We start from the raw sequence: 24190 nt of genomic DNA, 5'->3' as shown, positions 1-24190 counted from the left end.
TAGCTAAGGAAATTCGACAATACAGAGCAGACACTGAACAAATAAACAGAGGACAAGTTTATTACCTATATAAAAGTCATTTTTGCGTGTTTTATTAGGGCCGGCGGAGTCGGAAAGGAAACTGATGCCATCCTTGCCGGTGTTCCCCGCCGCCGCCGTCGTTGCGTGGTTCGTAGCCGTGACGTGATTTTGTTGCGAAATATTTGCGAATGATGTTAGCAGGATACTGGTTATGCCCTTCTTACGCACTGGAACTAGCAATGTTCGTAGAAAGGAGTAGAAACATAAAAGGGAACGTGAGATTTCCCTGTATTAGAGCGGTATTTATCACAAAAGATACAGCCAGTGCGATAAAAGGGTCAATTTGGAAAGCGACAGGTGAAGTGAGCGCACACCAGTATAATGACAGCTAGTGAGGAATGTGGTAACATTAGCAAGCAATTACGAAGTATGATATACCCAATCCAAATGTAAAGTTGAAAAGTGTGTTATTACTTATGCTTAGAACTTACCTCTGGTTTTCGCCTGTCCATCCTTGGATAGATCAGTCATTGTTTTAATATGCAGCAGATAATTGCGCCCTTTTGATTTCAGCAGTTTTGGACTAGTTAGTGTAACGGAGCCAGCCTGTTCGCTAAGATCCATGCAAGCGGCAAGCTCTATAGGGCCAACTAAAATTTCAGCATTTCTAGCCTGCAGATATTCTTCACTTAGCACTGGATTCTCGATCAAATCTACGGCAAGAAAAAATGAAGCTGTTAAAATTTAGCTAACTAAAATGAAAAAAATATTTTACTTTTGCCATCAGTTGATCCTATGTTGAAATTTATGGATTCATCAACACGATTAATAGACTGAGTTTTACGCCGCGAACACAAACCGATCGATTTCTGCTTCAGTAGGGTCACCTGAATTGCTGGCGAACTAGTGCATGGTTGATAAAGAGAAAATTTAAAATCGATATGACCCAGGGAGGTGCATTTGGGAAGATTCAATTCTATTAGGTGATCATCCCACGTAAAGCTGCAAAGTGACATAAACTATTATTTTTTGAAAAGTCTACTTTTCTCATGTTGAACTTACGCGTCATTATGTAATCGCCAAGTTTTAGTCAAATGGGTATCGTCGCCGGGGCGCAAATGTTGGGGGTGCCGCCGTTGTTTTTGAGCTTGCTCAAGTTCACTCCAGCAACCAGGTACTTCTGCAGAATACGGTGTCAGCATATCGTTGAACAATGTCAGAGAATATAGTACTCTCAAAGTGTTCATTGAAAGATCGTTTTTGTAGGCCAGCAAAACATCTCCTGAAGGGTGATTATCTGCCGGAGAAATCCTGACATTTCCACTATTCGCTGCAGACGTTGAAAGCTGTGCTGGCGACGAAGATGTTGATGGTGTAGCCTCATACTTCAACATATTGACAACCGAACTAGAAACTGAAGTTCCGGCCGCTTGCAGGTCGTATTGGACCTGATCGTTACATTCGAGTTTGATGTTATTACTGCCCATTATGTTACTCACATCGTCATCACGCTCGTCACTCGAATCAGCGTCCAGATCGTAAAACGAGTAGAAGTGAAGGCAACCCTTTGCTGTACATCCACATAAGCGTTCAAGACTTTTGCAATAAGTCGCTGATACAAAGCGGTCATCTTTTACGCTTGCTTCGGATATTATACCGAGAGTTTTAAGCGAAAAAACCCTTAACTTTCCGTCGACACACGTCATTACAAAGATACCATACTCTGTTTCAGGACCACCAAAGCAACGTCCACTGCTGTCACATCTCGGAAGCATTATGATTTCTATTGGTGCCTCACCATCGGATAAAATCCTTTCGATAGGTTCCTCTGATCTAATCAATCCTTCTTCATTCAAGAAGTACAAATATAATATTGTTTTGGGCTCATCAGCAATAAGTTCCTTGTTTGTTTCTTCTGGAATTGTTTCCTTTTCCTGATTTGTTTCTATGACGGACTCCTCAATATTTATTTCTTCCTTGATCTTTAAAACGACCAATAGATGCTTATTATCACTTGACGGAATGACATACTCGATGCAATAGTGCCGGTGCGAATCTCTGTTTGGTAATTCAATGTACTGCAAGGAAGTGCAACTAATATCGCAGTTAGAAGAAGCAGCGCTAGTAGCAGTGGACGCAACTGACGGAACATTACTGCTATCCGTCACTGAAGATTTCGCCGACAAAAGCTGTGTAGTCGATGTTGTACCACTGCTGCCGCTGCTAATGTTCGGATTTGTGAATAACGCACTAGTCGGGCCTTTTAAGCTGCCACTATCACCACCGGTACATGCCGCTAAATTAGTTGGCATTAATTTTGCGGGCGGTGGCGGTGGCTGCATTGCGAATTCGTGTGTGACTAACTTTTCTACCGAAGATCCACCCATCAAAGAAGGCGCCGCCGAAGAAGACGCTTCGATAAGTTTACTCAGCGTATCATCTAGTTTGGCACCGAATTGTTGACTCAATTGCGATTCCGTCTTTTTTAATGTATCCATACAGATTAATTTATCTATCGATTCCAGAAGTTGAGAATCGGGATTGTCGGAAAGAAACTTTAGGAAATTATCCTCGTATTTTTCGTCGATTGTACTGAGCGAAGATTTCTTAGCCGGTGGAATAGGGATGGCAGAGGGTGAATTTGGAAAGGAATTATTAGCTTGTTTGTTATTTCCCCCGGTTGATGGCGTATGTTCATCTGACGACTGGATTGGATCTTCAATATTATACACTATCAGAAGAAGTATTGTTTCTAGTTGGTCTGTGTCCGGCGGCATACAGTGGACTCGAACGCCACAGATAATCTTTGTACCTAACATTTTCGGTTTCAAGGAAAGTGTGGCCACCTTAGGCTTTGGAATGCTACCCAAAGGTTTCACAAAGTATGTGGAAAGTGCAGTCAATTCCATTCCATCTATCAATGCCGTTGGGCTTATTGAAGTTGTAGTCAAAATATCCGGATGCAATTTAACTTCGAAGTCGTGGACTTTTGTCAACTGCCTTTCGGTGTTCCACACAGTTACATCGCAGGATGCGTTGCCGGTGCAGAACACGATACCACGATCGCCGGAAGAAATAATGCTGAATCCACCTGTTGAAACGGCTGGACTAGTAGCATAAGTCACCGACAGCGGCACGTTTTGTGTGAATTCTCCTTTAACAAACGGACATTCTGGGGAATGCCTCTCATGCTCACTCCACGGCTCATCAGTTTTTTCCCAGCAAACCAAACAGACGTTACAAGTAAAACACATTGCCCGGTCATCGTTTCCATTATCTCCTGGATAGTGGTAAAACCCTGCCTGGGCCATCTGATCTGGCAAAACCCATTTATAGTCCATGTGAGGCCATCCTTCGAATGTCTGTCTTCGAGTAGCTTCAGAAAACATATGAAAACGATTCAGGGTTGTGGGCTCAGTCACACGAGCACCCTCCAGCAAATCCGTTAGTCGTTCGTTGATGGCAGAAGCGATTGCAAGTGCCGGAATGTGTCGATCCAATCGCTTCAGCTGCATCACCATTCCTCCAGCAACCATGCGCAGAGAAGAGTGTGGCAGCTCCAAGCAAATGGTTTCCCACTGAAAAAAGTTGTTTTAGTAAAAAATGCAGCCGACAACAAATATATAACGGTAATATCCCGTATAAAATGCAGCTTCAATTTCTTAAAATTAAGCCAAACTGTTTAGTTGCGTCGATACAGTTCACTACGTCAATATTCAAATGAAGTATATGACATGTTTGATGCACTGCCGATGAATGGCACGGATGAGATAACTTGCTCCATATCGTCGATTACGTGCTGTAACGAAATATCAATGTCGTATCACCTTCCTGGGTGATGATTTAGCAGCAGAAAACTTGCGTTCTACGGACATCTATGTCAAGTAGGAGGCAGCGGTCGATGCAGAAAGGCCGCATTATATTTGCGAATTTTTACAATCAGTGTTACTATTGATCAGCGTGTAACACGCTATAATATACAAGAAATTTCTTTGATGAATAGCAAAAAAAAAGAATCCCTAGATTACTTTCCTAAGGTACGCCTTGACCACCAGTTTTAACGGTGCAAACGCCAAGCAGTCGAATATGTGATTCTGACATCCTTGGCTAGGATCCATGTTGGACCGTAATCTTCTTACAAGGGTTTCAAAGTATAGTTACTATATATATAGTTCGGCGGATAGAAAACCAGGCGAATTGGCAACTCTGATTTTTAAAATTAAATTTGAAATTATGGAGAAATGTGCAGGTTTTTACGGAAAATAATCGCTAGTGTGTGATGAAAATGACTAGTTCTATGAAAATAAACTGTGTTTATTAACATTAGTCCCACAATTCGAATTTTGAAAAACGTTTGGCTCCGCTTTTGACGTTTATTTGGCTCCCGATTTTTGTATCCGCCGAACTATATATATAGTAACTATATTTCAAAGTGCCTCATATATGATGCTCTTTAAAACTTTGGAGTATAGCTGCACAAAAAGGTGAGATTACTGTAAATTTGAGTGTTTTGCTTGACACTTTTGTTTTGGATAGCGAACCTTAGTATTTCCACAGTTCAGTCAAGGTGACCAATTGAATAATTTCGTCGAGGCAGTGCGCAGCACTTCTGAACATATCCGAAGTTATGGATGCTGGAGTACCATCTGGATTAGCAGCTTTGAATAGCAAAATGGACGATATATTCTAATATATTCTAATATAATTGTGACGAATCAAGCTTCAAATGCACTTTTAGGCCATTTTGTAACACAAACAAAAATCGTTGCACGCGTATCTGTAATAAAGCTTCTAGACATTCAGAAAATAGATTGGCATTTGTGTCTAGCAGCTGTCTTAAGTTTGGTAGGAAAGTTTTGATTTTGAATTGAGATTATTAACATAGAATCACTACATCAGGCCGTATGAATAAAACAGTTTACTTTGCTTTTCCCGTTTAAATAGTAGGGGAACAAGGGGTAAGAAGGCCCGGCGGGGTAAGAGGGACCACTTCGATTTCGTCAAGAAATCCTTAAATTTTCTACAAATGCCCCAGTATGTTTTGTTTATTAGCCTATCTAAACACTTTCGAGACAACCTGTGGCACTCGGCCGTATCCAACGTCAAAACTAGAATCAAAACAAACTTTTCGTTTGCAGTGTCTTCATGCGATATAATTTCAGCAGCAACAAATTTAAGGCTTTTCAGCAAAAAAAGCTTAGTATTTTGACGTTTCTCATACCACTGACTTTAATTGGGCAATTCTTGTTCTGCGTGTGGCGGAAAATATATATTAAATAGTACGGATTGAGAGATAAAAGCAAAATAATGTAAACTGTTAGCTAGGGGTAAGACGGGCCATTTTTCACGGGGTAAAAGGGCCATACGTCATAGTGCTCATAATTGCCTAAAGTCCTTCTGTTTAGTGTCTTAATAGATTTTAAAAATATTGAATGAAAAAACAAACCTTTTTCCTGTTAAATTTGACTAACTATTTTATTATTCTGACAGATACGCATTTCGTTCACGACTTGCGGGCTTCATCAGTGTCTTTTTCGAAATAGAGTACACCTGTAATAAAAATTATCCTTGAATCCGAGATCATCCTGTCTAACACAGAGCCTCCCACGTCAAAAGAAGCCAACAAGTGCCATTCGAATAACACAATCAATGTAAATTTGGACCTAATGGAATCAAAATTCGATGATTTCAATTCACTTAACGTTGCCTTCTTTACCTTCACCTAAAGTTAACGGTATTCGAAGAGTAAACGTCCTGCTGACAAATCAACAAAAATTACGCCAAGAAAAGAGTAAATAAAAACCAGTCGAGTAAAATAACGTCTACACTTATTTTCAAAATTGAACTAGTAGTAAAGTTCCTTCTTTTAGCAGGTGTCTAAATTAAACTATACCTTCTTTTAGCATGTACCTAAAAGCCCCTTAAGAACTTGTTCTTACTTAGTTAATAATATTGAAATTGTGTTTACAACTCAAAGAAACCTTCAAATCTGCCATAATCCGCCTTACTCCGCCATGGTCCGTCTTACCCCTTTGGTGGTCCTTCTTACCCCGCCTGGTTGTGAACGAGTAATTTTTAGACGTTTCGAAAATTGATGAAAAATCACGGAAAAACAAACTAATTAATTCTTTATATAATTTTTAATGATAGATACATGAATGCTTTTCCATTTGTGGAACAAGAAAATGTGAATTTTCGTTCACATTTTATGCTAGCAATTTATTTGCTTAGGGGGGCCGTCTTACCCTATGGGAGCATTTGCTGTAACTCTTTTATTCATACGGCCTATTGATATACCTATGAATCGATACTTTGACTTCAGCAACATTGTTCAGCAAAACATCCTATATACAGGTTATAAGCTTAGTAGCATTAATAACCAAGTGTGAGAGAGGGATTTTAAATAATATTCTACACTCTTAAGGTACCAGTACACTGTTTGCTGAATCATCCAATATTTGATCTATTTCATCAAATAAATTTGAAAACCCGTGTACTGACCCAACCAAATATTCGAACAAATTTTATTTTTCAAAATGTCGCCGAGCTTTTCCAATAAAATTTGGCGGTTTGTAAAACAGTGTAATATGCCAATCAAATTAAATTTGTTTTCGTAACATTTTGCGCTGTTCGCCGGTTTGTTTGCTTGAAACTTATCAAAAAAGCTCACAATGTTTATTATTTGAACTGCTGTCAAAATCGAATTTGGTACAGGAAAAATCGTGCAGAAAGGGAGTTTTGCAAAGGAAATGACACTGGAATAAATCAGGACATTATTAAATCAATAGTGAAAAGTTAAAAAGATTATGAATAATGAGGAGATCACTTAATAGACCTGTTTTTCGAACATGATTTGTTTAACGGGAAAATAGCAGTCATTAATTTTTCGTCGGAGAGCCTAATTTCGAAAGCAGTTTTTGGACCCAATAGCTGGGGTCTGGTTGTAAAAATATAAATACTGCCTTCTTCTTGCCAATCTGAACACAGCGAATATATTTTCATTAACAGAATTTTTGTTTCAAACAAAAAAACTGCTTTTGAAATTGGCAGAATCGATGACGACTAATTTCACCTTAAATACCCTCTAAAATTAGGCACTACCACGTATATAATACTACATATGTGAAACATTATTCTAGTAAATCTAGTAAATAGTCAGCATGTAAACGTTCATTTCAGGATCGAAAGGCTACATTCTGTTTCTGTTAACATGGATAATTTACTAGAAAATATGAACAATAATTGTATGCATATCCACCTTTTCGCGCGCTTAATGGCGGCTAGTGGGTACATTTTTCGACAATGTTTATTTGCTTTTGGGAACTCCGCTCACGTATGCTTGAAAGTTCTACAACGACAATTAAGGCTGGAAATATTAACTTAACGTGAACAAAGCCAAAAGCATGCTAACGTTTTCCGAAAGTTGTATCCACTAGCCGTCATTACGCACGTGAATAGGTGGATAGCTGTGTGACATTCAATTTTATTCTGGTTTTGTGTGTCGCAAGAAGTGCGCTGTAATCGCACAGTGATGCGCTATCCAGCTTTTTACACCATCTGCCATAATAACGGACGGTATCAGGATTGCTAATGTGCGACTAATACAGTGCATCGTGTTACAGTGTTTGTGTGCATCGTGAAAAATTTTTCGCAGCGAAAAAAAATTTGGAGATGCAAACAAACCGCGTATACGTATACGCGGCGAACTGTGCGTGCGGTAAATGTCAGCAATCTCTATAATACGTACTAGTACTTCATAAACTATGTACATTATAGCAAAAATTAGACTGCAAAAATGAAATACTGCGGAAAAATAATGTCCCAAATTTATGTGCATGCATAAATTTGGGACATTATTTTTCCGCAGTATTCATTTTTCTTGAATAGTAGGGGTATAGATTACCGGGTAATAAGCGCTTGATTAACTGTTATTCAACAGAAATGTTTGTTGCATATATCTGGCATCTGCTTACGACCTTTTGAAAAGTTGGTGCCGAACTTATTATATACCAAGCAATGCCTTTATGTAAAGAGCATTTTAAGCAAACTGTGAAACCCTCCGAGGGTAATAAGACGCAGTTAGCTCCCGACAATCAGTGGGAAACAGTGAAAAAGAAGAAGGCCAGGAAGAAAGAGGAGGATCGAACTCCACCGAAAGTGGCCAGAAAAAAGAGGAGCAAAGGCGATGCCCTTATCCTCAAAACTGAGGGGCTGAGCTATGCAGAAGTTTTGAAGGCCATGAGAGGGGATGAGCAGCTGAAGGGTCTTGGCGCGGATGTACGGAGTATCCGCCGCTCCCGCACCGGCGACATGATCCTTGAGCTCAAAAAGGATGCCACTGAGAAGGGTTCTGCCTACAAAGTGCTGGCAGAAAAGGTCCTTGGTGATGGCATACAGATCCGCGCACTGACGCCTGAGATGACTCTCCAGCTTAAAAACCTGGACGAGATCACTGAAGCGGTCGAACTGACACGAGCTCTCAAGGAGCAATGTAACGTGGTGGTGACTACCGAAGCAGTTCGTCTGCGCAAGGGACCGGCGGAAACCCAGGTAGCTACAATAAGACTTCCACTGGTAGACGGGAATACAGCCCTGAAGGCGGCCAAGCTGAAGGTGGGATGGTCCGTATGCTCACTGAGCGTGTTCCAGCAGCCGGAGGCTTGCTTCCGGTGCTTTGAGCGAGGGCACAAGTCCTGGAGCTGTAAGGGGCCTGACAGAAGCCACCTGTGTAGAAGATGTGGCGGTACGGGCCATATAGCGAGGGACTGTTCGGCGCCGCCTAAGTGCCTGATATGTACAGGCCAACGGGACGCTAAGCACACAACAGGAGGCTCAAAGTGCCCGGCAGGCGCGCCTGCGACTAAAACACGGGCGTAGTGCAGGTAACACAACTAAACTTGAACCACTGCCATGCGGCCCAGCAGCTGTTATACCAAGCAGTTACTGAGTCGTTGACGGACATTGCCATCATCTCGGACCCATACCGCATCCCTGCCGGAAACGGTAACTGGGTCTTGGATAGGTCCGGGTTGGCGGCTATATGGACGACAAGCAGGTTCCCGGTTCAAGAGGTTGTGTCAACTGCAGACGAGGGATTTGCGGTTGCCAAAATGGGTGGAGTGTTCTACTGCAGCTGTTATGCTCCGCCGAGTTGGTCGATCGAGCAGTTTACGCGGATGGTAGACCAAGTATCAGTTGCGCTGACTGGTCTAAGGCCGGTGGTTGTGGCGGGCGACTTTAACGCTTGGGCGGTTGAGTGGGGAAGTCGTCGCACGAACCATAGGGGTCGGATTCTGCTTGAGGCTCTGGCAAAGCTCAACGTAGACCTGGCCAACGTCGGCACCAACAGTACCTTCAGCAGGAATGGTGCAGAGTCTATTATCGACGTGACATTCGGCAGCCCTGGTCTGATAGGAGACTGGAGGGTAGACAATGGCTACACTCACAGTGACCATCAGGCGGTCCGCTATGGTGTTGGTCAGATAACGAGGCGGCAGGCGGCGGGTAGAGCCAACACTCCAACCACCCGTGGGTGGAAGACATCATACTTCGATCCTGAAGTATTTGTGGAAGCGATCCGAAGAGAGTGCGGTGATCGCGATATGCCCGATCCGAACGCTGATCATTTGGTTGAGGTGCTGTCGCGAGCGTGTGACGCCACCATGCCTAGGAAAAGCCGACCTAGGTATGGTAGGTCACCGGTTTACTGGTGGACAGAAGAAATTGCGGAACTCCGCGGAGCCTGCTTTCGTGCAAGGAGAATTATGCAAAGAGCTCGTTCGGACGAAGGCAGAGCAGAATGTCGAGTAGCACTAGTTTCTGCACGCGCAGCGCTTAAGAGTGGGATAATAGCTAGCAAGCGAGCCTGCTTTGAAAGGTTATGTGCCAGTGCCAATGCGAACCAGTGGGGTGATGCCTACAGGATCGTAATGGCAAAGGCCAAGGGCGTGATGGCACCCGCAGAGAGATCGCCAGAGATGCTGGAGCGGATCATTGAGGGCCTCTTTCCGCGCCACGAGCCAAGGCCCTGGCCTCAGGCCGCTGAGTCGTCCCACGGCCGACGTTCCAGTATCTCAGACCATAGCGTAGGATGGTCGGTCTCCGTGCCGAACATCCAAAGTAACGTGGGCGACGGTGGTTTAGAGGTCGGGGAGGAAGTAACGGTTACGAACGAGGAACTCATTGAGATCGCTAAATCCCTAAAGGTGAGCAAGGCACCGGGATCAGACGAAATCCCGAATATGGCCCTTAAAGCGGCTATTCTGGAGACCCCCGAATTATTCGGGGCAGTAATGAGTAGATGCCTGGAAGCTGGCAACTTCCCGGACAGATGGAAACGACAGAATCTGGTCCTATTGCCGAAGCCGGGAAAACCTCCGGGTATCCCCTCGTCATATAGGCCGATCTGTCTGCTCGATACTGCCGGCAAGGTGTTGGAAAGGGTTATCCTTAACAGACTCGTACAGTACACTGAGGGTACAAACGGTCTGTCAAGGAACCAATTCGGCTTCCGAAAAGGCAAATCTACGGTGGATGACATCTTGTCTGTCACTAAGACAGCCGAGGTGGCAATCCAGCCCAAGAGGACAGGTATTCGTTATTGCGCAGTTGTCACGCTCGACGTGAGAAATGCGTTTAATAGCGCTAGCTGGGACTCCATAGCCAACTCGCTTCGGAACGTCCAAGTGCCGGTGTCGCTGTACAGGATCCTGGAAAATTATTTCCAGAATCGTGTGCTATGCTACAACACGGAGGAGGGTCAGAAGTGCGTTCCAATCACCGCAGGGGTTCCGCAAGGTTCCATACTGGGCCCGGTGTTGTGGAACGTCATGTATGACGAGGTGTTGAAGCTAAAGTTCCCGGTAGGGGTGGTGATTGTCGGCTTTGCGGATGACATCACCCTGGAAGTCTATGGTGAATCTATCAGAGAGGTTGAGTTGACGGCTGCCCACTCTATAAGCATTGTTGAAGATTGAATGCGATCCAGGAAACTGGAGCTAGCGCATCATAAAACGGAGGTTATCGTGGTGAACAACCGCAAGTCGGTACAGCAAGCAAAGATCAGCGTCGGGGACTGCACTATTTCGTCAACGCGGTCCTTAAAACTTCTGGGAGTCATGGTCGACGACAAGCTCAAGTTCGGGAGCCACGTCGACTATACCCAGCGTTGTCAACCAGTTTTTACGAAAATCTGGAAAACGAGAATAAAAGTGTCTGGAAAAGTCTGGCTGCCATTTGCTCCAATGGAAGACAATGTTTGGAAAACGTCTTTTTTTGTCTGATTAGGCATCAAAAAGTCTGGAAAATCCAGACAAATCTGGAAGGTTGGCAACGCTGACTATACCTGCAAGAAGGCTTCCACAGCTATTTCGGCATTGTCTCGTATAATGTCTAATAGCTCTGCGGTATATGGCAGCAAACGAAGGCTATTAGCCAACGTGGTCCAGTCTATACTTAGGTATGGCGGGCCGGTGTGGTCATCGGCGTTAGGTACCAAAAGCTATCTAGCCAAGCTGGAAAGCACCTATCGTCTCATGTGCTTGAGAGTGGCGAGTGCGTATCGCACAGTTTCACATGACGCAATCTGCGTCCTAGCAGGTATGATGCCTATTGGCATTATCATCAGCGAAGACGTAGAGTGCTTCAACCAACGAGGAACTAAAGGCATACGGAGTACCACAAGATCGGCCTCGATGACCACATGGCAGCGGGCATGGTCTAATTCCACAAAAGGTCGGTGGACACACCGACTTATCCCGGAACTATCTGGGTGGGTCAACAGGCGCCACGGCGAAGTCAACTTCTACCTGACACAGATTCTGTCAGGGCATGGTTGCTTCAGACAGTATCTGCATAAGTTTGGGCATGCGAAGTCCCCCGTTGTCCCGAATGCGTGGATGTTGAGGAAACGGCAGAACATGCTTTCTTCATATGCCCTCGTTTCGCGGGCGCGAGAAGCAGCATGATGGCAGTGAGCGGACAGGACACTACTCCGGATAACTTAGTCCAAAAGATGTGTTTCAGCTCGGACATCTGGGGAGCGGTCAATGCGGCTGCTACCCAGATTGTACTCGAGCTACAAACCCACTGGAGAGCCGATCAACGGCGAATAAACAGCCTAACTACCATAGTCCAGTAGTTATCTAAGCGAGTGCATTAAGCACAATACCCCTCCCTGAAGTAATACCGATAAGGTGGTGCCAGGGGGGATTGAGGCTGGAGACTCGAGTAGGGTTTTAGTGGGTCTGGATCCTCACGCCCCATTAGGGGGGTCGGGATACCTAAACCCCACTCCCTGAGGTATCTTCTCAGGTGTCTGATAGTACCGTATCTTCTAAGGCGCTCAGCAGATTTCCCAACTCGTAAAAAAAAGAGCATTTTACGTGACAAAGCGACATGCTGACTTGCTGATATCGATGTTGCGCTTTCCCTGTGTTGTGCTGGTACTTTGACAATCCGCAGATGCCCCACGGGAAAGCAAAACAGAGCTGTCACAAATACAGATATTTGTGCATACATAAATTTGGGACCCATCAATTATTTCAGTTGCTGTGATTCCTGGCGCTACTAATGTTCCTGAATTTTAAAGTAGTCCATAAACTATTTATGTTATTTAAAAGAATTGGTGAATGACCAATTAGTTAAAACCACATTAAATAGCAATAAGCAATTATTGAAAAGATTAGATTGAGAAAATTAAATACTCCGGAGAAAACGGTAGGGTCCCAAATTTATGCATGCACAAATATCTGTATTTCTGGGAGCTGTGAAGCAAAATCAATATCAGCAATGTTGTTATGGTTCGTAAAATGGTCAATTCGGCTGATATTTCAATACCAATATAAGCGACACGGCTGACATTGGTATTGATATTGGTGATGTCCGAAATTTTTAATTATTCGATTGCCGATTAATCGATCGAGTAGGCACTGGTCGATTAGTTCAGTATTCGTGCTAGTAGTAGTGTTCGACATCGGAACGAAAATTGAGGTCCGGGTTCCGGTCCGGTAAAAATCGGCACGAATTTTCTTATTCCGACTTTATTCCGGTCCGATTTGGCTCGGTTCCGGTTCCGGAACCTGAGCAGAGCCAAATCGGACCGGATCATTAGTCTTTATAGTCGGAATAACAAAGTTCGTGCCACCTTTTAACCGGACCGGCCCGGAACCCGGACTTCAATTTTCGTTCCGATGTCGAACACTAGCTAGTAGTATTCGACTATAAATATTCGAATATTTCGTTAAATTATTCGATTAATCTTTCGATTATGAACGATTAATGGGGATTATTCTCATTTTTTTAATCTTATTTAAACTATTCGCTTAATGAATTACTCGTGTCGGCAGTATTCGATTACAAATTATTCGATTATTCCATGCTGTAATCGATTAATCGAGAAATTACCGGACATCACTAAATGTAGAAATTGAATTTACACTCAAGTCGCTTTTTACGCGAAGGATACCTCCCGCGTAAATCAAAACCGCGTAAATTCCGAAAACCGCGTAAATTCTGAAAACCGCGTAAATTCCGAAAACCGCGGTAAAAAAACCGCGTAAATTCCGCTTAAAAAACAAAATTTCGCGTAAAAAAAACTGTGGATTTCAACACTACGTGTAAAAATAGACGTTTTGACCACATCCGCGTAAATTCAGAAAACCGCCTAAATTCCGAAAACCGCGTAAAAAAAACCGCGTAAATTCCGAAAACCGCGTGAAAATAGTCGCGTAAAAAATCTCGTAAAAAGCGACTTCAGTGGATATAAATTGCATTTTTTCATACCGCAGTAATTTGTATTAATTATTTTGAATTAATAATAATGCCTGTATTAAAACGTGTTTAAAAAAATTAAAATGGCTTTCAGCTTCCTGTTAAATGAATTGCCTCACTTTGCGAGCGTACTTTTTTTTGCGTATTTGCTCTGTTTGATCTGCACAGAAATCTGCTGGCGCAAACATTTTCGGGCCGAATGTATTTGATAATCTCACGAATTTCATGCTGTTTTGCAAACAGTGTACTGGCCCCACAAAATATGTCAAAATTTATTTGATTTTGTAACACGGGTAACGTCTCAGATCGAATTTTTGACATCAAATTTGACAAACAGTGTACTGGGCAAGACAAATATGTCTGTCAAATACCAAAATTTGCCCAAATTCTGACAGGAAGAAAATTTGACGATAAAGCAAACAGTGTACTGGTACCTTTACACACAGTTCAAATATCTAAAGCTATCAATGTGATGTGACGACATAGGCTATAGAATTTTTTATTGGATGTAAACGGAAATAATATCACATACTTTACAAATTACTCAAAAGAAGCACATGATGGCCATGTATATATAAACGCTAGTAATGACATCCAGTTTACATGCATTGAGTGTTATATTACCAGTAGTATGGCATGTACATTGAGTACTTGGCGATCATGAACAATTTTAGTTATATATATTAATATGTGATTTTTGACTACAAATTTTTGGTTTGTCATATCAATACAGCAATACAGATTTTAAATCTATATTTACCTTTTGGGCTTTTATTCCACGTTTGGCATGCTGCTGGGCTTCTCCTATTCTTAGTGTAAGCTCATTTGTTACATCCGCAGTATTTTCTAATCCATGCTGTTCCAAGTTTTGTAAGCACTGCAGGAACAGAACAGCTTCCGACAAGAGAAATTCTATTCGAATGCTGTCATCGGCTTGTGCAATGGGTGCCTGTAGAATAGTATCCAGTAACAGTACCCCATTGTAATCACCACGCATCGATATATTACTATCGTTCCAAAACAAGATCTTATCTTGATCCGGCAGATAGCGACATCGTGGTGGATGGTTACCTGTAACATATATGGGAATAATGTTATTTAATATTGAATAACCTTCATAATTTTAGTTAACTTACTGGAAATTTGATAGCTTTGGAGAATCACACCAGAATTGACGTCTAGCACCTTGACCTCCCCCAACTGAGTAAACACGAGGATCACGTTCAAAAACGGATGGTAGACAATTCGAACAGATTCTGTGTCTACATTTAGATAGCCATCTTCCTTTAACCATTGCTCGTCACTGGTGGCCATCGTAATGAAGATTGGCAAATTTAGTCAGTTTACATAAACGAAAATGACTGCTTCTTTGCTACTATAACCACTACTAAACAGATGCAACCACAAGTTGAGCCAAACTATTTCCTTGATTTGAAAAATTATCAGCAAATCCTCTTCCTGGTTTAGTGCGTACAATTTGCGTTGCATGAAAAAAAAATAACGAAGAGAATTACGGATGAATTACACACAAAACTGATGGGCTGTTATTATGCAATAAAATTCAAAATCTGCATGATTCACCTTTAACTTTTTACAAATAGCTATTGTATTTCAGCACAAATAAAACATTTTCTTGTCCGCCATTCAGTGAGCCCCGACAGAGGAACTGAGAAAAAATCTATTTGCAGCTGTCAAAATAATGTACCGTCAAACCATCCGCGACGTGTGCGTGAGAATTTTACAAACTAAAATGACAATTATTCTTTACGAAATTTCACTATTGAATAAAGTGATATGAAATTTTATTAATTTCATAAAATGTTAGTTGGTGTCTGCGACAGTAAACGCGCAAAGAACATGTATTTTACACTGACATCACAATGCGAATTGTATGGAATGGCGAAAAATGGCAAAAAAACGTAGCAGGCTGTGTGTGACTGTCAAGCAATGCGAATAAATAACAAGGTGAAGAGACATCATTTTGACGAATTCGAGACGGATTATGGCGGAAATGTGTATAATGTGCCCCCCCCCCCCCCTCTTATAGCGAATTCATAAATAAACCTGACTCAGATCGATTAGCACTTAGTTTTAATCGAAGTGCTGTCAAAGCGTTCATAAATTAACCGAGATTGCATCTCGGTTAAACTGACAGCATTCAGTTTGAAGCGCAAGTTAAAACTGCCCCATAAAAAGTTTGACAGATGGCATTTTACGCGTCTACCGACAAAATAGGGTGCCTAAGACCTAAGACCTACTAATTAACCTACATCGTTGGGTTTCGTAGATAGGTTCATTTCGTCACCCGACTTATTGGCGAATTTAATCTGTTTTCGTAGGGTATCAATTAAATCGGTCAAAGAGTCGGTTTAGTTTGCAAGGATTAGTTTGTCAATTAAGTGCATCGATCAATCATCAAACGGGGTCGGTTTTCGTCGCCCGACTCGCCACCCAATCGATTGGTGAATTTAATCTGTTTTCGTATGGTATCAATTAAATCGGTCAAAGAGTCGGTTTAGTTTGCAAGGATTAGTTTGTCAATTAAGTGCATCGATCAATCATCAAACGGGGTCGGTTTTCGTCGCCCGACCCGCCACCCAATTTATTGATGAATTTAATCTGTTTTCATAGGGTATCGATTAAATCGGTGAAAGAGTCGGTTTAGATTGCAAGGATTAGTTTGTCAATTAAGTGCACCGATCAATCATCAAACGGGATCGGTTTTCGTCACCCAACCCGTAACCCGATTTATTGGCGAATTTAATCTGTTATCGTAGGGTCTCTATTAAATCGGTCGAAAAATCGATTGAGCCTGTATAGAAATACCTGTATATACCTGTTGACAAATCTGAGTATCGAGAAAATGGCGCTACGGGATGATGTTTGTGGAGTTTGCATCAATAGTTGGTAATTTTACAATGTTCGAGTGTAATTATTTAGTCAACAATTTTAACAAAGTGTTTTCGTAGGTACGAGCGGTTTGAATTGTGCTTTATTTGCAGTTGACAGTGACGGTGCCATCGGAGGCCATTGCATAGCAAAGGATAAAACACAGATTGCAAACTTATCAAGGAAGCAGCTGCCGAACCTGGGTCTAACCCAGGTTTAGCTGCTCTGATTCCGGCAGGGCAGTATTACCGATACAACGATCACTGGCACTTTCTTACCCAGCGGGTAATTTTCCTAGTTGCGCTTACAGTCTACTTAGAAAAGGAGGTTCTTGTGAGCAGAGATGCAGCGGAAATTTTGGGAAGTATGTTTCGGATGTGCATCAAATTCTAGAATTATATATAACATAGTTCATTGATTTCAGTGAAAAGCAATCAAGTCGATGACTTTCATTTGGATATTGAAAATTATCCTGTGGGCGTTCTTCATATGGCGCCCGAACTGGTAAAAGTTTTGTTGCTACTGAAGCGGCCGAGGAGCCATAAGGTATTACAATTACAAATTTTAACAGTGAAGCAATAATAAAGATCTGAGTTTCAGGATAAAGAAAAATCTACCTGCTAAAGCCATTGCACGAGGAGATACGGCTTGAACGGAATGGCAGTGGCAAGAAAGCAGGGACTGAGAGAGCAGAGACTTCTGTAATAATTTTTTAAATAAAAGATAAAAGAACAACGAGAGTGTGATTTCCGATCGACTAGTTCTGAACGAAATGGGTTGATTAATCGGGATATAAAATTGATCAACACAGACGAAATAGGTGGATTAATAGGTGCATAATATTGTGTATCCATCAGCACTAAATTGGACTTCCGAAAAAACGACAAACGATTTTTCTTCCTTACCGCACATTAAACCTAATGTCGGAAGTAGTGCGCTGTATAGCAAATGAGACGCGCTATACAGCGCACTACTTCCTAATACACTAGGATTAATGTACGGTATGAAAGAAAAATCGTTTGCCGTTTTTTCGGAAGTCCAATTTAGTGCTGGATGCACAATATTATGCACCTATTAATCCGCCTATTTCGTCTGTGTTGATCAATTTTATATCTCGATTAATCAACCTATTTCGTTTAATTCCGTAGGTTGCAAAATTTTTTGCATCGATTAATCCGCCTATCAAGTTTGATTTACTTATTTCGTCATCCGATTCCTCCTCCGATTTGGTAGGGACCTCAATTGCATACACCTATTATTCCACCTATTTCGTCGGGTTGCGTAGGTTGCATAACATTGTGCCTCAATTCATCCGCCTATTTAGTTAGATTTACTTACTTCGTCATCCGTTTCCTCCTCCGATTTGATCGATTTTAGTATGGAGCCCAATTGAATACATCTATTAATTCACCTATTTCGTCTAGATCCGTAGGTTGCATAACTTTCTGCCTCGATTCATTCGCCTATTTAGTTTGATTTACTTATTTCGTCTTCCAATTCCTCCCCCGATTTGGTCGGTATTAGTAGGGAGCCCAATTGCATGCACCAATCAATCCACGTATTTCGTCTGTATGGATAAATTTTATCTCCCGATTAACCAGCCGATTTCGTATGGTTCCGTAGGTCGGCTCTAATTCATCACCCTACTAAACAACCAACTTAGTCGGTTCTAGTCGATCGATTTTGTATACCTGAGAATCGGTATATTCCCCTGTAAAACTCCAATAAGCGTAGGCTGGTAAATGTTGCAAAAATCGGCCGATCCGTAGGAAGCAAAATAGGGCGATTCACCCTACGCGAACCTACTAAATAGGGGGAAAAGTAGGAGGGATTTTTTATGGGGTGTCTAGCATTATGGTTTACGGGTCGATCTGTCAAACTGCCCGTATCGTTCATAAATTTCGGGTTGGAGTTAGCACGAACCCAGGTTAATTTATGAATTCGCTATAAGGCACAGAATTTCGTCTTTCGCTGGGTTAAGGTGAAATTAGTGATCATTAAGATTAAGATTAAGTGATCATTATATTATACTAGCTGACCCGACAAACTTCGTATTGCCACAAATTAACCTGTGTTGTACATAAATCATGAATCTCGGATGATCTTTGTCACTTCTCGAGTTTTGCAAGCCCCCCAGTGGGCGGCGCTTCCGACGGCGGGTCACCGGCAACACTCGCGACCGGCTCGTCCTGAATGATCTAGTGTTACTATAGATAGTTTTTGTGGTCTTGTTATTGATTAATGTTTTATGGAAGAGTCTCGAATTTCTCGAGTTGGATTAGTTTTTGAGTTTCGCAAAAATTTCTGTTTTATTTGTATGAGAGTCCATATCCCCCTACCACAGGGGTGAGAGGTCTCTAACTATCATAAAATAAATTCAAGACTCAAAAATCTCCTACATGCTAAATTTGGTTCCATTTGCTTGATTAGTACTCAAATTATAAGGAAATTTGTATTTCATTTGTATGGGAGCCCACCCTCTTAAAAGAGAAAGGGGTCGTAATACACCACAGAAAAAAAATTCTGCCATCTAAAACTCTCACATGCCAAATTTGGTTCCATTTGCTTGATTAGTTCTAAAGTTATGAGCAAATTTGTATTTCGTTTGAATGGGAGCCCCCCCCCTCCTAAAAAGGTAAGAAGTCCTAATTCATCATGGGAAAAATGGTGCCTCCAAAAACACCCACATGCCAAATATGGTTCCATTTGCTTGATTAGTTCTCGAATTATGAGGAAATTTGTATTTCATTTGTGTAGAAGCCCCCCCTCTTGAAGTGTGGATGGATCCTAATTCACCGTAGAAATTATTTTTGCCTCCAAAAACCTCCACATGCCGAATTTGGTTCTATTTGCTTGATTAGTTCTCGAGTTATGGGGAAATTTGTATTTCATTTGTATTGGAGCCCCCCCTCCTAATGTGGGAAGAGGTCCTATTTAATCACAGAAAAAATTCTTGCCTCCAAAAACACCTACACGCCAAATTTGGTTCCATTTGCTGGATTAGTTCTCGAGTTATGAGGAAATTTGTATTTCGTTTGTATAGGAGCCCCCCCTCCTAAAGTGGGGAGGGGTCCCAATTCATCATTGAAAAAAAAATTGTCTCCAAAAACACACACATGCCAAATTTGGTTCAATTCGCTTGATTAGTTCTCGAGTTATGAGGAAATTTATATTTCATTTGTACAGGAGCCCCTCCTCTTAAAGTGGGGAGGAGTCCTAATTCACCATAGAAAATTTTCTTGCTCTCGAAAACCTTCACATGCCAAATTTGGTTCCATTTGCTTGATTAGTTCTCGAGTTATGAGGAAATTTGTATGGAAGTCCCCCCCTTAAAGGGGAGAGGAGTTATAATTCCTCTTATAAAGAGGGGAGGGGTCTCAATTCACCATAGAATAAATTCTTGTCACCAAAAAAAACACCCACATGCCAAATGTTGTTCTATTTGCTAGATTATTTCTTGCCCTCGAAAACCTTCACATGCCAAAGTTGGTTCCATTTGCTTGATTAGTTCTCGAGTTATGAGGAAATTTGTATGGAAGCCCCCCCTCTTAAAGGGGAGAGGAGTTACAATTCCCCTTATAAAGAGGGAGGGGTCTCAATTTACCATAGAATAAATTCTTGTCACCGAAAACACGCACATGCCAAATTTGGTTCTATTTGCTTGATTAGTTCTCGAGTTATGAGGAAATTTCTATTTCATTTGTATAGGAGCCCCCCCTCCTAAAGTGGGGAGAGGTTCTTATTCATCATAGAAAACATTCTTGCCTCCAAAAACACCTACATGCCAAATTTGGTTCCATTTGCTGGATTAGCTCTCGAGTTATAAGGAAATTTGTATTTCGTTTGTATAGGAGCCCCCCCCCCTCTTAAAGTGGGGAGGGGTCCCAATTCATCATAGAAAAAAATTTTGTCTTCAAAAACACACACATGCCAAATTTGGTTCCATTTGCTTGATTAGTTCTCGAGTTATGAGGAAATTGGTATTTCATTTGTACAGGAGCCCCCCCTCTTAAAGTGAGGAGGGGTCCTAATTCAACATAGAAAATTTTCTTGCCCTCGAAAACCTTCACATGCCAAATTTGGTTCCATTTGCTTGATTATTTCTCGAGTTATGAGGAAATTTGTATGGAAACCCCCCCTCTTAAAGGGGAGAGGAGTTATAATTCCCCTTATAAAGAGGGGAGGGGTCTCAAAATACCCTAGAATAAATTCTTGTCACCGAAAACACCCACATGCCAAATTTGGTTCTATTTGCTTGATTAGTTCTCGAGTTATGCAGAAATTTGTGTTTCATTTGTATGGGAGCCCCCCCTCTTAGTGGGGGGAGGGGTCTCTAACCATCACTAAAATCTTTCCTGGCCCCAAAAACCTCTACATGCAAATTTTCACGCTGATTGGTTCAGTAGTTTTTGATTCTATAAGGAACACAGGACAGACAGACAGACAGACAGACAGACAGACAGACAGACAGACAGACAGACAGACAGAAATCCTTCTTTATAGGTATAGATTTGTACACGGTAAAAAAATATCACGTTGAAGTGAAGTGATTTACCTTTGAATTAGCACTACTTGCCAAACATTATAATTCGAAATGAAAATCTATTGAAAATGAGTCAATACAAAGTACGATGAAACCAACAGAAAATCACTTCAATTTCGACTGTGCTAATGTTTTGAATTTTGGAGTGTCAAATGAATTGAAAAAAAAATGCATGATAAAACTTAATTTGTTCGACAAGCTAATTTATTATATTATATTATATTATATAATGTGTAATATAATTTACCATAATGAATGATATTAACATGTTATTCATGATCACCGATAATTGAACTGGGTTGCAGTTTGATTTCAGTTTCTACTGGGATGGCTAAATATTGTTGAACGCCACTGCGGGATTCATGTTCGTCTCCATCGGATTAATTCTGTATACTAAAAACATTTAATTTAATAATTTAGACTACAGAGATAAATTCACTCTACTCACGCTCCAGAATATCAGTGATTTCGAAGGAAAACATGGTTTAATCTGCTGGTTTTACGTCTTTCTGCTGACTACTATAAGTTGCACTTTTGTTTCGCCCTTTGACATTTACGAATTGCAAAACAAAATTCAATTTCAATGGATGAAAACAGTCATGTAGATGGTGTGTTCCATTAAATACTTTTCAACGGAAGATCTCTTTGTTAAAAAATGCTCAATCATGCGAAATCAATGCTAAATCACTTCAATTTGCAGTGCGGCGAGACAAATTAAAGCAAATGCAAAAACACTTGAAATAAACGTGACGATTTTTTACCGTGTATTGTTTTGTGAATACCCAGGTAACCAATAAGCATTAATATAAGCAGTAAATCAATCGTTTATTAGCATCCCTGGCGTTTTATACTGCAGGTTGCTGTTTATCAGCCTTTTGGCTGCATAACTGTTGTAAATTGGCATCCACAATTCTATTTAAATTCTTATTGTCGGTAACTAGCTGCAAATAAGCATTGTCAGCACTATAAGAGGGCTAGCAGTAAAGTAGCCGCATATTTTGCCAAAATAGCATTTAAGTGGCATTTAAGGCAACTTAAATGCTTATTGGCTTGCATTTATGTTGCACTGGAAATGCTTATTGGTTACCTGGGTAGATTAGAAACCGTAAGCGTCAAATTACCAAGCGCATTGTGTGTACATGCAGTTTGACGAACAATGTTAATAAACCCGGGAGTATTGTATAACATATGATGAACATTTCAGCTAAAGTCACGCGAGAGCTTAACACAAAATTCGCTGGTATTCTTTACCCAATTGAGCTTGCTGACGTTTGCCGCACGCACACATCGACGCGCGATTTATTGTTGCTGTTGTTAGATTTTACATTGATTTTACACGTTTGTTTTTGTTTTCCCCCAGTTATACCCCGGTAAAAAAACATACGTTTGAGTGAATAACGACAAGTTTTTGTAGCCTTTTGCACTAGACTTAGCAAGCTCTATGTAATGTTGCCATATCTTCCGTTAGATTCTTTTTATTACATGACGAAAATCTTGCTTAGGTTCGCTCTAGTTCCAAACGATTCACTCGTTTTTTCACTCAGGTTGAATTTAGTTTCGCTCTGGGTTGAACTTTTTACACAGAGAACAGACTAAGTGTGTAAAAGGTTTTTATGTAATCTACGAGTAATCCTTCAATAGAGCACCCCTCGAGCAGTTAGTGGCAAACTAAATCTTTTGTTGAAACGATGATTCTACAATTGGGTCCTAAAATTTGTGATAAAAAGATAATTTTTTTAGAAGGAACGATAAAGCTTCCCATTATGACTACCAGAGTATAGTTTTTTCTTTTTTAAAAAGATGCAGAGCACTAAAAAATTAAAAAACAAAAATATTGTAATTTATTCTCCCTTGACATTAAAGATCTTCCTTGACATAACGAAAATAACACGTTTCTGGCAACAATGATAACTTTTTCTCACTGGCAACTCTGGTTTGACGTTAGAGCAGCTGATCGTTTTGACAGTTACAGCTTCGCAGTTGTCTTTTGTGCTTGTCTGCGTTTTGCTAGTCGTGAGGAAGTGGAACATCAAATTTGTACTAGTTATCGGATAAAAGTTTTGATTCTGGCAATCTATTCCAATCCATCGATTCACGGTGCTAGACTTTGTCCAAATCTAGTTTGCGCTAAGAATGACTAAACGATGTCAAACTGATGGCCAAAAGTATAATCTCGGTACAATCGACCCCGCAGAACAGTATGAAAAAAAAACGCCAACCGAAACTGGCACCGTGTTATCAATCAGATTGGTATGTTCTGCTACTCCGATGTGAATCAGCAGTAGGGCGAACGGTAGACCAAAAATTTCTGTGCGTTTCTAACCAAACACGGTCGCATCTCGATAGCGGGTGTTTCATCCGAAAACAAGCCATCCACGCTGTGAGACCAAGTGCAGTCACTACGCTTATTGCTGATTTTGACAAAGGCCTTAATTAAACTGAGATGACCGGAACCGGAAAATGAGCTGTAAACTCAGAAAATGTTTTAGGTCGCGATTGCCAAGCCATACATGGCGATAGTGGGAAATGCTAGCACTGCATGTCTCCTACTACAGAGATGGTTCGGGGGTTTATTGGGCCGATAACTTGACCAAATCAAAAACACGTGTAGTGTTTTCCTGACTTTGCAACTTTTGACTTTTTGACACACTATCACATGAGCGTGAAGGTAAACAAAAAGTTTTCCGAGACATTTCAAGACATACTATGGTTTCTTTTTATAATTCGTGTTGTCTAGACACCGCTTGACACAACCATGCACAACTATAGTTTGTCTATACAGTCAACTTTCGTTCGTTGGGCTATCTTTAACTGGGCTACGTTTTAATCGGGCTCCCGCTAATTGGGCTATAGCCCATCTAAAACGAAGTCAAACGTCATTTCTGACAGCGTATTTTTTCTTCCGAGGGGCTCTTGAATATAGTTCATTTAAGTGTGGAAAATAATTTATACAGAAAATATTAAAAT

The 24190-nt window shown here is 41.2% G+C and overlaps 1 protein-coding gene across 5 annotated transcripts in view; it reads right to left on the bottom strand.

Moving 5' to 3' along the window:
• The window catches only part of LOC128732536 (baculoviral IAP repeat-containing protein 6), a 46931-nt gene that overhangs the window by 15072 nt on the left and 7669 nt on the right, over positions 1-24190 (bottom strand). For 3 of the 5 annotated variants that reach the window (XM_053825802.1, XM_053825805.1, XM_053825803.1), the window contains exons 2-7: positions 14928-15249; positions 14552-14862; positions 1084-3599; positions 797-1023; positions 513-734; positions 66-254 (exon numbers count right to left, since the gene is read on the bottom strand). In XM_053825802.1, the coding sequence (XP_053681777.1) occupies positions 66-254; positions 513-734; positions 797-1023; positions 1084-3599; positions 14552-14862; positions 14928-15105 (3643 nt within the window). In that variant the 5' untranslated portion in view covers positions 15106-15249. Of the gene's footprint in view, positions 1-65; positions 255-512; positions 735-796; positions 1024-1083; positions 3600-14551; positions 14863-14927; positions 15250-15372; positions 15617-24190 lie in introns of those variants that run through there. The other 2 variants (XM_053825804.1, XM_053825806.1) reach the window with 2 other exon arrangements.

Source organism: Sabethes cyaneus, chromosome 1 (genome assembly GCF_943734655.1).
Source record: "Sabethes cyaneus chromosome 1, idSabCyanKW18_F2, whole genome shotgun sequence".
Taxonomy (NCBI): Eukaryota; Metazoa; Arthropoda; class Insecta; order Diptera; family Culicidae; genus Sabethes; species Sabethes cyaneus.
This window is presented reverse-complemented; position numbering and strand designations above follow the sequence as displayed.